The sequence below is a fragment of the Podarcis melisellensis genome (assembly GCF_964234715.1).
Source record: "Podarcis melisellensis genome assembly, chromosome: 16".
NCBI classification, from domain to species: Eukaryota; Metazoa; Chordata; class Lepidosauria; order Squamata; family Lacertidae; genus Podarcis; species Podarcis melisellensis.
This window is the reverse complement of record NC_138533.1, coordinates 4762758-4776080: the sequence shown is the minus strand read 5'-3', so window position 1 is coordinate 4776080 and position 13323 is coordinate 4762758. Positions and strand designations below refer to the sequence as shown.

Sequence of the window (13323 nt, the reverse complement as noted above, 5' to 3'; positions counted from 1 at the left end):
CATAAGCCACCTTCCTGGGTCCCCATTTAAATCATCCGTTTATTCAGAAACATGAGGACTGGAATCTTAATTTTATTGCTTAGAGCCAGGGCTGTAGCTCAGTGGGAGATTACCCATGGTGCATGCAGAAGGCTCCAGGTTCATTCTCTGATGGAGCTGGGAAGGACTCCCTGCCTGAAGCACCAGAAAACAAACACATAAAACGTAACCGGCTGTGCACTCCCATAAACAATTCTCTTCTGTATTTTTATCACAGTATCAAATACTTCTCATGCACATTATCAACACAAAACCACCATCTCATAAGTTCCATTATCTTGATATACTACATACGAACACGTACAGCTGATAAAGCCCAGGAGGGCGAAACGAGGCATTATTCCGGAAATCCTTGTCAAGATTCTGTGGAACTGTAGTAAGCTCCCATTTGGATTTTATGAACATACAAAGACATACGTGGAACAGAAACTAGCAGATATTTGGATTCTATAAATGAACTGATCTATTGGGACTTCTGCTTACATTGTTGTACTTTAGGTGTTGATAATGTGCAAGAGAAGTATAAAAATACAGGAGAGAATTGTTTATGTGAATGCACAGCCGATTATGTTTTGTGCGCTTGTTCAATGTATTTTACGTAACGCTAGTTTTGATCTTGTTTTGCAATGAAGCACCGGAGATACATTGCTGCCAGTCACTGTCAACAGCATTGTGCTAGATCATGGGTCGGCAAACTAAGGGCCGTGGGCCGGATCGGGCCCAATTGCCTTCTAGATCTGGCCTGCGGACAGTCCGGGAATCGCCGTGTGGATCGCCAGCACACACGTTCTTTCCCTCTCCCTCTCTCACGGTGGCGCTTGTCTCAGAGATGGAGCAATCTTGTCCCACACTGGTGCCGTCGATGGTGGGAGTTGACTTGCCCACCTGCCCGCCTCAGCAGGGTGGCACTGTGAAGGAGGCGTGTGACGGCAGCGGCTGCTGTGTTTTCCTCCTGCTCCTCCTCCCTCTCCCTCAGTCCGCCCTCCCTTCCTTCTCTGCGCCCCTTTTCCACACCGCTTCCTCACGCGCCTGCTTCCCTCCCTCCTTCATTCCTCCCATGGCGTTCAGGCGGGTTGTTGCGGTGGCCACAGCCGCCGCTTGCAAGTTGGTGGGCGGCTCTGTCTTCTTCTCTGCGGTACCTCTCAGGAAGCAGCAGCAGCAGCAGGTGGTGGGTAAAAGCTCTGGCGACCCCCCAGTTCTCCTACCTCTGCCCGCGGTTCCTCTGTCGGGGCTGCTGCTTTTGTCTTCGCTGGCTGACTCAGCCTCCTACCCCACCATGGCGCCTGGCTGGCTGGAGAAGCCCAACTGCGGCTATTGGGAAGACAGCTGGGACTAGTAAAGTGAAGCATCTTCAGGCCTCTTTGCGGACGGGCGAAAATCGTTCATTATTTTTTTCCTTCTAAATATAGTCCGCCCCCCACAAGTTCTGAGGGACAGTGGATGGGCCCCCTGCTGAAAAAGTTTGCTGACCCCCCTGGACTAGATGCACCTTAATGATCTTACTCGGTATATGGCAGCTTCTCATGTTCCTCTTAATGTGTTCATTGCTTTTGAGATTTTGTTGTTGGAAAAAAAAGAGGCAGGATAGGCATGAGATATTGAATGTGAAAAGAATCTCCTTCTGAAAGTGGTCTGTGTGTATGCGCGCGCACACACCTTTTGCCTCGCACAAATGAATTGGCCTGTAGGACTTGCCTCAATCCCGTGGGTGTGCGTGTTACACCTCTGCTGTCCACTGGGTGTCGCCACTGGTCAAGCAATGGCTTTTCTGTACTGAGAAATTTTGCTAGTCTTGAAACTTCTTTCCAAATCCCCCTGATGATTTAATCTCTGAATCGTCATAAAGTTTGACTTAAGCAGAAGTCTTGCAAGGGTTGCTGGTTGAGGGTGGTGGTGGGGGGAAGCTTTGCGAGAGTCAGAAAATGGCAAACAGGATAACAAAGCCTTAATCTCCAAAGTTTTTAAGATCAAACAAGCAGGGAAGTAAATAAACTTGATTAGGAGCAGTTCACAACATATGCAGGGACAAAGGCTGTCTGGTCCACAGAACTGGCTGGTCCAAATTGAGGTTTATCTTTCTGTCTGTTGGTTAGGTATCAAAACTTTGAAGATCAGAGGTTTTATGACCCTCTTTGTCATTTTGGGTCTGCCTGGGCTGCCTATGATTGCTTGACATTATCTGTTGATGTCTCCATGTGTCCTGTAAAATGCTTCTCATTTTTTTCTTCTTCACAGGACTGTTTCCAGTAAAGACCTGCCGGTCCTGGAGGAAATCTGCAAGGGGATAATCGCCAAGAACCATCCCTTTGAACGGCTGGAAGTCTCTCGAGAGGAACTAATGGAGCTCTTTAAGGTGCAAACTCCGAAGAATTTCAGAAGCGCCCTCCGTCATTTCGTAGAAAGACGGAATAAAAAGAAACTTAGAATTATTTAGTTAAATGCTGGGGCCTCTGCCTTGCCAGTGACATAACTGGATTTTGCACCTGAAACCAAGATGAGGGAGGATGGCAAGAGTGTTCAGGAAGGCAACATCTTCTGGACAAGTACTATGTTAGAGGAGCACAAGAAGGACAAGAAAAATAGTTTACTGCTTAGGTAAAATGTGACATATTTGTCCCCTGAGCTGAGGCCATGGTTGTCCAGAAGTTATTGTATTGCTAGTCCATTTCCAGTTTGAGATCTGGTGCTCCCTGGTGTTCGTGGATTGGAATTCTTGTTGTCATCCTTGACCACTGACTAGGGTGGAATCTTGCAGCAACATCTGGGCTGCCACAGATGTTCCACACCTTAGTTTCAAGGTGCTGTGGGGCATTCTTCCCTTTGCTTTGCTTTCCTACCCTACTGGAATTTCCACTCCTGAAAACGTTGTGGCTGTGAAAATTACTAAAATGGCTGGCAACAGGTTCTTCGAGCTTTTTCTTCTGTTTTTGTTTTGATGGCCTGGTTTCTGAAACAGGTGCAAAGTTGTCTGCAATTCCTGGAAGTTGACTGCAGTTTGTGGCATCTGCTGCCACAGAATGTGCCAATGAACCAGAGGCTTTAGTGTAGCTTTTAAGAGGGCATTAAACCAGTTTCTGAAGAGCTGCCTGTCAGTGGCTATTAGTCAACTGAACCTCCATGTTCAGAGGCTGTCTATCCCAGTTGTTGGAGACATAAACACCTGGCTTCCACCCTCTCTTTCAGGGCCTCCCAGAATAATTTGTTTGGGCTTTTGTGGGGAAACAGAACGATGGCCCAGTTCAGCCTTCCCTGGGCTCATACTCTACAGATATTTTGGACTTCAGCTCCCATCATCCTTAGCCAACACTGCTGTGCTAGTATGTCATTGGGGAGAGCTGTAGTCCAAAAGATCTGGAAGGCCCCAGAAGGCATGGGGAAAGGCTGGGCTTGGTGGCTGATTTTTAGAAAGAGTGCAGGGTTCCTCTTGCATATCCCGCTTGGATATGGAAACATAGGTGCAAACTCACACTCAGGCACAGCCTTCGAAATACACGGCTCCATTTGACTGGTTTATCCAGAGTGTTCCGTGCTTGCTAGGATTAGAGGGGTCGTATCCAATGCAGTGCTAAGTTAGTCACTTAGCCGTATACGTGACATGTTTTGCACAAGAGAACATGTAAGTAGGTTGCTGGTCACTTGTGTTGACCGATAGATTGTGCAATCTGTTGCGCAACGAGTTTCCACTGGCACAGCTTGTTGTGCTGAATTGCCCTTGCACTAGCAGAGAGAGAATACAACCCACAGCCTCCAGGTCTAATGGCAGGATACCATTCGTGCAACAGTAGAGAGAGAGCCTTGAAGGACAGCCTTCACCTATGTATTTTCAGCGAACCTGCCCAGGTCTAAGTATCTGCAATTAAGGTCCAACTAGGCTGTTGAACGCAAGGAACGGGGCCTTTTCAGTGATGGCCTCACATTTCTGAGGCTTCCTCCCAAAGGAGAGGTGTTGCTCCCTCCCATGTTTTGCTTTTAAGCAGGCTTGTTCTTTCGACCCACTTCTTATTGAAATGATGAGCTGTGTTTTGGATATTGTTTCTTCTCTCACTGTTTTGGAACTAATAATGGCTTTTTAGTAGCGTGGGTTGTTTCAAACAGCTAGTAAGATTTCAGTTCTCATGGTTCTGATTAATAGGCCAGTTTAAATAGGGCTAGAGGAAGCTGCCAATTAATGAGTCAGACTGATGATCCAACAGAGGTTCTTCCAGGGGTTTCAGGCAGCGGATATTCCCAGCCTTACCTGGAGATTGAACCAGGAGACTTCTGCATGCGGGCCAGCAGCTTTGGGTTGAGCATTCAGACTAATTTTCTTCTTTTGGAAAGTGTTCAGGGAAGTGGGATTTTGGGTGGTGCGGTTGCGGGATGGATAGAACACCAGAGGAGCTGGCAGGATCAGGCCAGTGGCCCACCTAGTCCAGCACCCTGTTTCTCACAGCGAACTATCGCAAAACTTCCTTGACGATTATTGGCTCTTTCTTTGCCCTTCCAGCACAACAAGTTCAAACTTCAGATTATCGACGAAAAGGTGAAATCTCCGACTGCCACCGTGTACAGGTGAGAGGAACTCTTGACTCTGGACATCCACGGCTAACCTGCAGTTGTTGCCTCCTTTTGAGACGCGGGTGGCGCTGTGTTCTAAACCACTGAGCCTCTTGGGCTTGCTGATCAGAAGGTTGGCAGTTCAAATCCCCGCAACAGGGTAAGCTCCCGCTGCTCTGTCCCAGCTCCTGCCAACCTAGCAGTTCGAAAGCACACCGGTGCAAGTAGATAAATAGGTACTGCCCCGGCGGGAAGGTAAATGGCGTTTCTGTGCACTCTGGTTTCCATCATGGCGTTCCGCTGCCAAAAGCAGTTTAGTCCTGCTGGCCACATGACCCGGAAAGCTGTCTGCGGACAAATGCCGGCTTCCTCAGCCTGAAAGTGAGATGAGCGCCGCAACCCCATAGTCTCCTTTGACTGGATTTAACTGTCAAGGGGTCCTTTACCTTTACCTTACCCACCTTTTGAGAAAACAGGAGCGCCTCCTGATCTTTAGTACAAATCTGAGCTTATTCCTGGCGATGCAGATGAGCACGTCAGTTTATTTCTATCCCATCTCTTATTTCTTACATGTCGTAAGAACCTAGGAAGAGCCTTAGGGCTGGATCAAGTCAATGGCTCAGCATCCTGTCCTCACAGTGATCAACTAAATTCCCCAATGGGCTCCTCTTATTGTAGCAAGACCCTTCAGGGGCATCGGTGTAAGCAATATTGCCACCTAGCCCTTTAACAGACCTGTTGCGATCGCCACAGCGTCAGTGCTCCTGTTATTCTAATTTAGTTTCTTTTAGTTATATTTCGTAAAGAGCTACAGTATTTATATTTTGAAAAACAAAAGCCTCAAGGCATCCTAAAGCAGGTTAAATTACACAAAATATATGAATCGGTCTTTGACCGCAATAATAAATTATTATTATTACACAAAATATAAGCAATTTCGTAAGTCGTCTTCTTCTTTGGCGATCCCTCATAGTCAAGTACGATTGTCTTCCATGAACACGGTCTTAGCCGTGTGTCCGTAGGTAACTGTGGAGGCCAATTCTGGATCCACACGTCCTTCCGCAGTGGGGACATTGGTTTCCAGGCAGGAGCTGATCACGGTGAGGGTTTGCCAAGAGTGCCTTCCTCTTAGCAAGTTTCTCCCTTTCGTCCTGAGTTCGAGTGTCTTCAAAACCCATGACACGTTTGTTAAAGGCTGTTCTCCAACTGGAGCATAAGTACACCACCTAAGGAGTCAAAGCATCAGGAACAATCAAGGCCCGATACTCACCATCTCTCCTCTTCCCTGTCTGCAGGTGCGGGCCCTTCATCGACCTCTGCCGGGGGCCACACGTCCGGCATACGGGGGAGATCCGTGCACTGAAGCTCCTGAAGGTGGGTGCTAATGTCCCAGGTCCTTGCATCCAGAAGTAGGGTGGGGAGCCTTTGAGGGGGGGCTGAAGAGCCTGGTGCAAATGCTGCGAATCAATAAAATAAAGATAAGCGTATTAATGAAGCATAGCTGTTGTGTGAACATTTTAATGTTTCATATAATCCCCCCCCTTTGTATTTGTTTTTAAGTCACTTGGAGGCTTGTTAGGTAGCAAGTGACCATTAAGTCTAAATAGCAATAATAATAATAATAATAATAATAATAATAATAATAATAATAATAATAATAATACAGTGGTACCTCTGGTTGTGAACAGGATCTGTTCCGGAGGTCCATTCGCAACATGAAAAGAGCGCAACCCGCAGTGGTGCATCTGCACATGTGCAGGTTGCAATTTGCCGCTTCTGCACATGCGCATGACGTCATTTTGAGCGTTTGCGCATGCACGAGCGGCGAAACCCAGAAGTAACCCTTTCCGGTACTTCTGGGTCGCTGCGGGACGCAACCTGCAAAGATTTAACCTGAAGCAAACATAACAAGAGGTATGACTGTAATAATAATACTAATACTAATACTAATACTAATAATAATAATAATAATAATAATAATAATATGCCAGGTGGTAGAAATGCCAAAGTCGCGCTAATGTAACAGCTTAAGCAGAGGCTGCTGAACCAAGCCAAGGACCCACCTAGCCCAGCATCCTGTTCCCACAGGGGCAAGACAGATGCCCTCAAGGGAAACCAGCAAGCAGGGTTTGAACACAAGAACCACTTTCCCCACTCACAGTTCCCACCAACTGGTATTCAGAAGCACTGCTGCCTCTAGCAGTGGAGGCAGAGCATAGCCATCCATGAATTTGCCTCAGATCCTCTTTGGAAGCCATCTTAAGTTTGCCACCATCACGCCTCCCCCGGAAGCCAGTTCCATAGTTTCACTGCTTTCTTTTCCCCTGTCCTGAACCTTCACACGTTCAGAAACCCCAGGGGCTTCTTTCTGGACCAGGCAATATTGCATGCTTATTTTATTTGTTTGTCATTCCTCTTGGCTTGGCAGAACGCCGCCTCCTACTGGCACGGAGACCCTTCGAAGGAGTCCCTGCAGCGGGTCTACGGCATCTCCTTCCCCAGCCCCAAGCAGCTCGCGGAATGGGAACGTGCTCAAGAGGAGGCTGCCCAGCGGGATCATCGGCGGATAGGCAAGGTGGAATTAAGACCTGTTGGGTCTGGTATAACCTCTGGGAGGAAATGCTTCCCCCCCATGCCCCAAGGGAGGGGGAGGTTTTTTTTTAAGCCCAGGGAGTCACATTCTTTTATGAACAAGCACCTTTAAAATATATATTGATGCACTGGCACCCTGCCTTCCTGCTGAGTAGCTCAAGGTGGTTGTACGTGGTTCTCCCCCATTTTTATCCTCTCATTACTCCTGCAAGCCATAGAGCAGGCATAGGCAAACTCGGCCCTCCGGATGTTTTGGGACTACAATTCCCATCATCCCTGACCACTGGTCCTGTTAGCTAGGGATGATTGGAGTTGTAGTCCCAAAAACATCTGGAGGGCCGAGTTTGCCTATGCCTGCCATAGAGACAGTGACTGGGACCAAGGTCTCCTTGTGAGGATTTGAACCCTGCTCTCTCGGATCCTATTCCCCCGTTCTAAACTATTACGCCGCACAGACTGACTTTGTTTCTCTGCAGGATCAAGAGCTTTTCTTCTTCCATGAACTGAGCCCAGGAAGCTGCTTCTTCCTCCCTAAAGGAGCGCACATTTACACAACTCTCATGGACTTCATTAAGGTGTGCTCTGCTTCCTAATCCATCGCTTCTCAAATGTTCCAGAGTGTTTGCCTGTGCGTGACTTATGTGCAAAGGTCAGAGCTGGTCTCTGATGCCACACACTGTTTGAGGCGGACAATCTAAGTTCATCCTTCCCTGGCTAAGTATCAGAAACAGTCCGCAGAATGCAATTCAAGTTGACTTTAAACCCAGTGTTCGTTATTGATATATACCATGCGAAGATGTTTCCCTGTACAGCACAGTCAGGATTCTGTATGGTAAGAATTGGAAAAAATCTGTGTCCTGGACAGGATAATAGGATGGCCAGTTTGAAAAAGGCAGTTTCTGCCACTCTTGCTACATCAGCCCATTATATGTCAGCAAAGAGATGCAAGCAAATGATCTAATTTCCTGTGCAGACTTTATTAAAAGACGAACCACATAGCCTATTGGAGCGAGTTATAAAGTCAGGAGGGACGCGGGTGGCGCTGTGGGTTAAACGACAGAGCCTAGGACTTGCCAATCAGAAGGTTGATGGTTCGAATCCCCACGTCGGGGTGAGCTCCCGTTGCTCGGTCCCTGCTTCTGCCAACCTAGCAGTTCGAAAGCATGTCAAAGTGCAAGTAGATAAATAGGTACCACTCCAGTGGGAAGGTAAACAGTGTTTCCGTGCGCTGCTTTGGTTCGCCAGAAGCAGCTTAGTCATGCTGGCCACATGACCTGGAAGCTGTGCGCCGGCTCCCTCGGCCAATAAAGTGAGATGAGCGCCGCAACCCCAGAGTCGGTCACGACTGGACCTTAATGGTCAGGGGTCCCTTTACCTTTATAAAGTCAGGAATTAAAAAACAAACAAACATTTATTATTTTTAATGAGCTGGTGCGTGAAGAAAACTAATATTAAATATCTTTTAGCCGTGCTGGGACTAATGCTCCATCTTTTACTTAATTCTCTGCCCCCAACTCCTGGGGTATCCCCCTCCCTTTTGTTTTTTGGTGTCCCAGAGTGAGTATCTCAAGCGCGGCTTCTCGGAGGTGATCACCCCCAACATTTACAACGTGAAGCTGTGGGAAGCGTCTGGCCACTGGCAGCACTATGCCGAGAACATGTTCTCCTTCAGGGTCGAAGATGAGACCTTTGCCCTCAAGCCAATGAACTGCCCTGGCCATTGGTGAGTTATGAATTATTGGGGGGGGGCAGGGATGGAGACCTGGGGGGTATATTCAGCTTGCCCCTACAGCTCCACTGATGTGCCCTGAGAGGTAGAAGGAAGTTCCTCTCCCTTTCCTCCACGTAGCCTCATGTTTGGCCACCGCCCCCGATCCTGGAGGGAGCTGCCTCTCCGCCTTGCTGACTTTGGGGTTCTGCACAGAAACGAGCCGTCGGGAGCCCTGACTGGGCTGACGCGGGTGCGCCGGTTCCAGCAGGACGACGCTCACATCTTCTGCGCCATGGATCAGGTGAGGGATGGGGAGATGGCAAGATACAGTGGTACCTCAGGTTACATACGCTTCAGGTTAGACTCCACTAACCCAGAAATAGTACCTCGGGTGAAGAACTTTGCTTCAGGGTGAGAACAGAAATCGTGCTCTGGTGGTGAGGTGGCAGCAGGAGGCCCCATTAGCTAAAGTGGTGCTTCAGGTTAAGAACGGACCTCTGGAACGAATTAAGTACTTAACCAGAGGTACCACTGTACCTGCATGGCTGAACCCGAAGGCTCCACCTGTCTCTGTTGAAAGCTTTTCTCTCTCTCTCTTTCCTTTTCTTTCTTCAACCTTCCTCCTCTTTGCTCCTATTTCTTTTTTGATTGGATTTTTAAAACATTTCTTTTATTCTCGTATATCATAGAAGTAGAATTTGTGTTGGGTATAAACTTTGGTATACCTTTTGATGAGTATCAGTTAAAAGGAAATGTAAAAAAACAACAACATAAAAGTCTTCAAATACCAAATGGGCAAAAAAACTGGAACATCTTTTAAAGGAGAGGAGGGAATGCCGGTACAAACCAGGAAGGGACGGGATATGATCACCTCTTTTCTTCTCTCTTCGCCCACCCCTCAAATTCAGCTGGAAGGAGAAATTCAAGGCTGCCTGGACTTCCTTCAAGCTGTCTACTCTGTTTTCGGATTCACTTTGCGCTTCTACCTCTCCACCCGCCCCGAAAAATTCCTCGGGGAGCCTCACCTTTGGGATCGGGCCGAGGAGGTAAGAATGAGACCCCCTGCCATTGCCTGTTGTTGTTTAGTCGTTTAGTCGTGTCCGACTCTTCGTGACCCCCTGGACCAGAGCACGCCAGGCACTCCTGTCTTCCACTGCCTCCCGCAGTTTGGTCAAACTCATGTTCATAGCTTCAAGAACACTGTCCAGCCATTGCCTAGGATAGCCAATTTTTTCCCCTGCCTGCAAATTGATCAACCTGAGAAGCACTTAAATAGCTTTCAATGTTATGTTTCAATCCATATTCGTGCGGGTTTTATCCCTCGCAGTGATGGGAAGGATTAGCTTTGTGTGTGTTCTCCAAACGCTTCTCTCCCCTTTAAAAATATCCTTTGTTCCATCCTGTTTGCTAGGCAAACATGCCCTGAGGTCCTTTTTCTGCTCAAAGAAGCTCCCGTGACCTGGCCACCCAGCTGGCGGGCGCTTGCCAAGGGTAAAACAAGCTCAGTTTCCTGACTCCTCCTTTTTCTCTCACCTTCCAGCTGCTGGAAAAAAGCCTCCGAGACTTTGGACAGCCTTGGGAGCTCAATCCTGGGGATGGCGCCTTCTACGGGCCAAAGGTCAGTGAGTGGCCCCGCCTGCCAGAAATCCTGAACCGTAGGAAGAGCCCGGTAGCTGGATCCGGCCAATGGGGACCCACCTAGGCTCTGGTTCCCCCTAACTCTAGAGCTTGTGGGCATCAAGCAAAGCTGAATGTTGCAGAATTCAGAGCAGTCTGAATAAAGTCCTTGTCCGTGCAGTGCAGAGTTTAAACTATGGAACTCTCTCCCACAGGAGGCAGTGAATGCCACCAACTTGGATGGCTTTAAAATAGGACAGGACAAATTCATGGATGGCTGTGAAATAAAAAAAAATAAGGTCTTACATATATAATAAATGTCCATGGATGTGCCAGGCAAACACGTACATAAATGTATGGGCCACATGTCTGAAGCAGCATAGGAGGACAGCCCTGGAGCCATTTTGGCTCCCAAACTGACCAGTTGTTTTCTCTGCAAGGTCAAAGGAAAATGGAAAAGCCTCCCCATTGTCTTTTCATTCACAAATCCTGTCTTAAGGGTATGTCTGTGTATGAATAGGGTGAGCCTGTGACCTGGCTCAGGAACTAAGTATTTGTCACTACAAAAGACTGGCCAGGCTCCCCAGGGTATCCAATCAAGTAAGCATTAACAGGTAACCTGCCAGACAGGAGATAAACAACGCACTCAGATTTCTGTTGTAGACTGCCTCTTCTGTGATGTGGGTATGATGTGTCTGGGGGTGGTCTTGGACTCCAGGGCGGGCAATTTAAAACGACTATATAAAGGCGGGCACGCCTTTGTTCGGGGTCCTCCTCCTTTCCTGCGTGTGAGGGGAGCACCCTGTCGCAACAGTTCAATAAAGATCAGGCTTACGATCTGCTTTGCTTCTCAGTATTCTCTGGTTGGCCTCTGTTATTTTCTCTGACTGATGGAGAACCTACAAAGGACTCTGTAAGGTCTTTTGTGTTCCCCATAAGGGAATAAGGGCAGATTTTCGTTTATTACAGCTGCTAGTCCTGGTGGCTCTGCTCTGCTTCCACAGTCATAGAGGCAGCAGTGGTTCTGAATACCAGTCGCTGGAGACTCCAGAAGAGAAGAATGTTCTTGCGTCTGAATCCTGCTTGCGGGTTCTCATTGGGGCATCTGGTTGGCGACTGTGAGAACAGGGTTCTGGACCAAATGGGCCCCCTTTGGCCTGATCCAGAAGGCTCTTCTTATGTGCTTGTGTTCACAGTGAGAACCAAGCCCACTCCTCTCACTGAGTCCCGGCGACTGACGTTCAAAAGCTACCTGCCTCCGACAGTCAAGGCAGAACATGCCCAGTAGGGTTGGCATCCACTGACAGCCTTATCCTCTGTGGATTTTTCTGATCCTCTTTGAACATCGCCCAACGGCACTTGCAGGTCAGAGCTAGCTGAGGCACGTAATGGGTCCTGTTCCTCACAGCATTCTCTGTGTTTGCATTTTTTCCCAGGTTGATATTCAGATTAAAGATGCCCTCGGCCGGCACCACCAATGTGCCACCATTCAGCTGGATTTCCAGATGCCCATCCGGTTTGATCTCTCATATGCAAGGTGAGCTCTGCTCCAGGTAGATAGCCAGGAGGCTTCACATACTTGCCGCTCTGCTCCTGTCATCCCCTAAAATTCCCAGGTTGCCTTCGAATTTTCATGCAGGGGGATTTAATGAAAAGAAAACGTTTTGGAAACAGAGGGAGCTGTCTCCTGCCATGTCAGGCCATTATGGTCTAAGGGGAAGGCCATAGTTCAGCGGGAGAGCATCTGCTTTCCATGCAAAAGGTCCTATGTTCAATGGCATCTCCAGGTCAGACAGGATTTCCTTTACCGAAATCCTGGAGAACTGCTGTCAGTGAGTGCAGACACTACTGATGTAGATGGGCCAATGGTCTGACTGGGTAGGAGGCAACTTTGGGTCTTCCTCTTGGTTCCCCTGGACACCTGTAGCTGTCCAGACTACAATCCCCACCATCCCTGACTGGCTGGGATTTATCTCGATCCTTGGTCTAGGCTGACAAGGCAGAGTTTTCTGTCGGGGGCCTTGAAGAGCCCTACCTGGAGTTGCCTGCCTGGGACCTTCTGCATGCAAAACAGGTGCTCAACTGCTCAGCTATAGCTATTCCCTTAGAAAGAAAGCAAGGTCCCAGTCCTCATGGTTCTGGAAAAATGACTGGTTTTCAACAGCATGGAAGGACGCTCAACTCCCAATCAGCCAGCATAGTTACTGGTTAGAATTCTTATCATTCTTATCATTATTAAGATCCCACTCTTCATCACAAGATCTCAGGGAGGTTCACACAGTAAAAATACAAGGTAAAAGCACAAATAAATAGAGTCACGCCTCATGTTACGTCCGCTTCACATGACGTTCTTTCAGGTTACGTCCTGCGGTGACCCAGAAGTACCAGAAATGGTTACTTCTGGGTTTCGTCACTTGCACATGCGCAGAAGTGCAAAATGATGTCACGTGCATGCGCAGAAGCGGCGAATCGCAACCCGCGCGTGTGCAGATTTGCGGGTTGCGCTCTTTTCATGTTGTGAACGGGCCTCCGGAATGGATCCCGTTTGCAACCAGAGGTACCACTGTAGTTAAAATGGTTAAAACTAAAACAAACAAAAAATGGGTACTGTAGCCCAATAACACCTGGAGAGGCACAGGTTTCCATTGTGGCCCTGCGCTAATTGGCAGTGGTTCTGTAAGGTGATGGTGGGGAGCCTTTGGCCCTCAAGATGTTGTTGAACTTCAACTCCCAGCAGCCCCAGCAAGCATGGCCAGTGGCTGTGGATGCTGATGATGGGAGTTGTAGTTCAGCAATGTCTGGTGAGCCACAGTTTTCCCCACACCTGC

The 13323-nt window shown here is 48.3% G+C and overlaps 1 protein-coding gene across 2 annotated transcripts in view; it reads left to right on the top strand.

Moving 5' to 3' along the window:
- TARS2 (threonyl-tRNA synthetase 2, mitochondrial) overlaps window positions 1-13323 on the top strand; it is a 30264-nt gene that overhangs the window by 8803 nt on the left and 8138 nt on the right. For both annotated transcript variants that reach the window (XM_081891471.1, XM_081891472.1), the window contains exons 5-14: window positions 2275-2392; window positions 4526-4590; window positions 5871-5949; window positions 7004-7150; window positions 7644-7742; window positions 8724-8890; window positions 9017-9179; window positions 9787-9924; window positions 10419-10496; window positions 11932-12032. In XM_081891471.1, coding sequence (XP_081747597.1) covers window positions 2275-2392; window positions 4526-4590; window positions 5871-5949; window positions 7004-7150; window positions 7644-7742; window positions 8724-8890; window positions 9017-9179; window positions 9787-9924; window positions 10419-10496; window positions 11932-12032 — 1155 coding nt within the window. The remainder of the gene's footprint in view (window positions 1-2274; window positions 2393-4525; window positions 4591-5870; window positions 5950-7003; window positions 7151-7643; window positions 7743-8723; window positions 8891-9016; window positions 9180-9786; window positions 9925-10418; window positions 10497-11931; window positions 12033-13323) is intronic.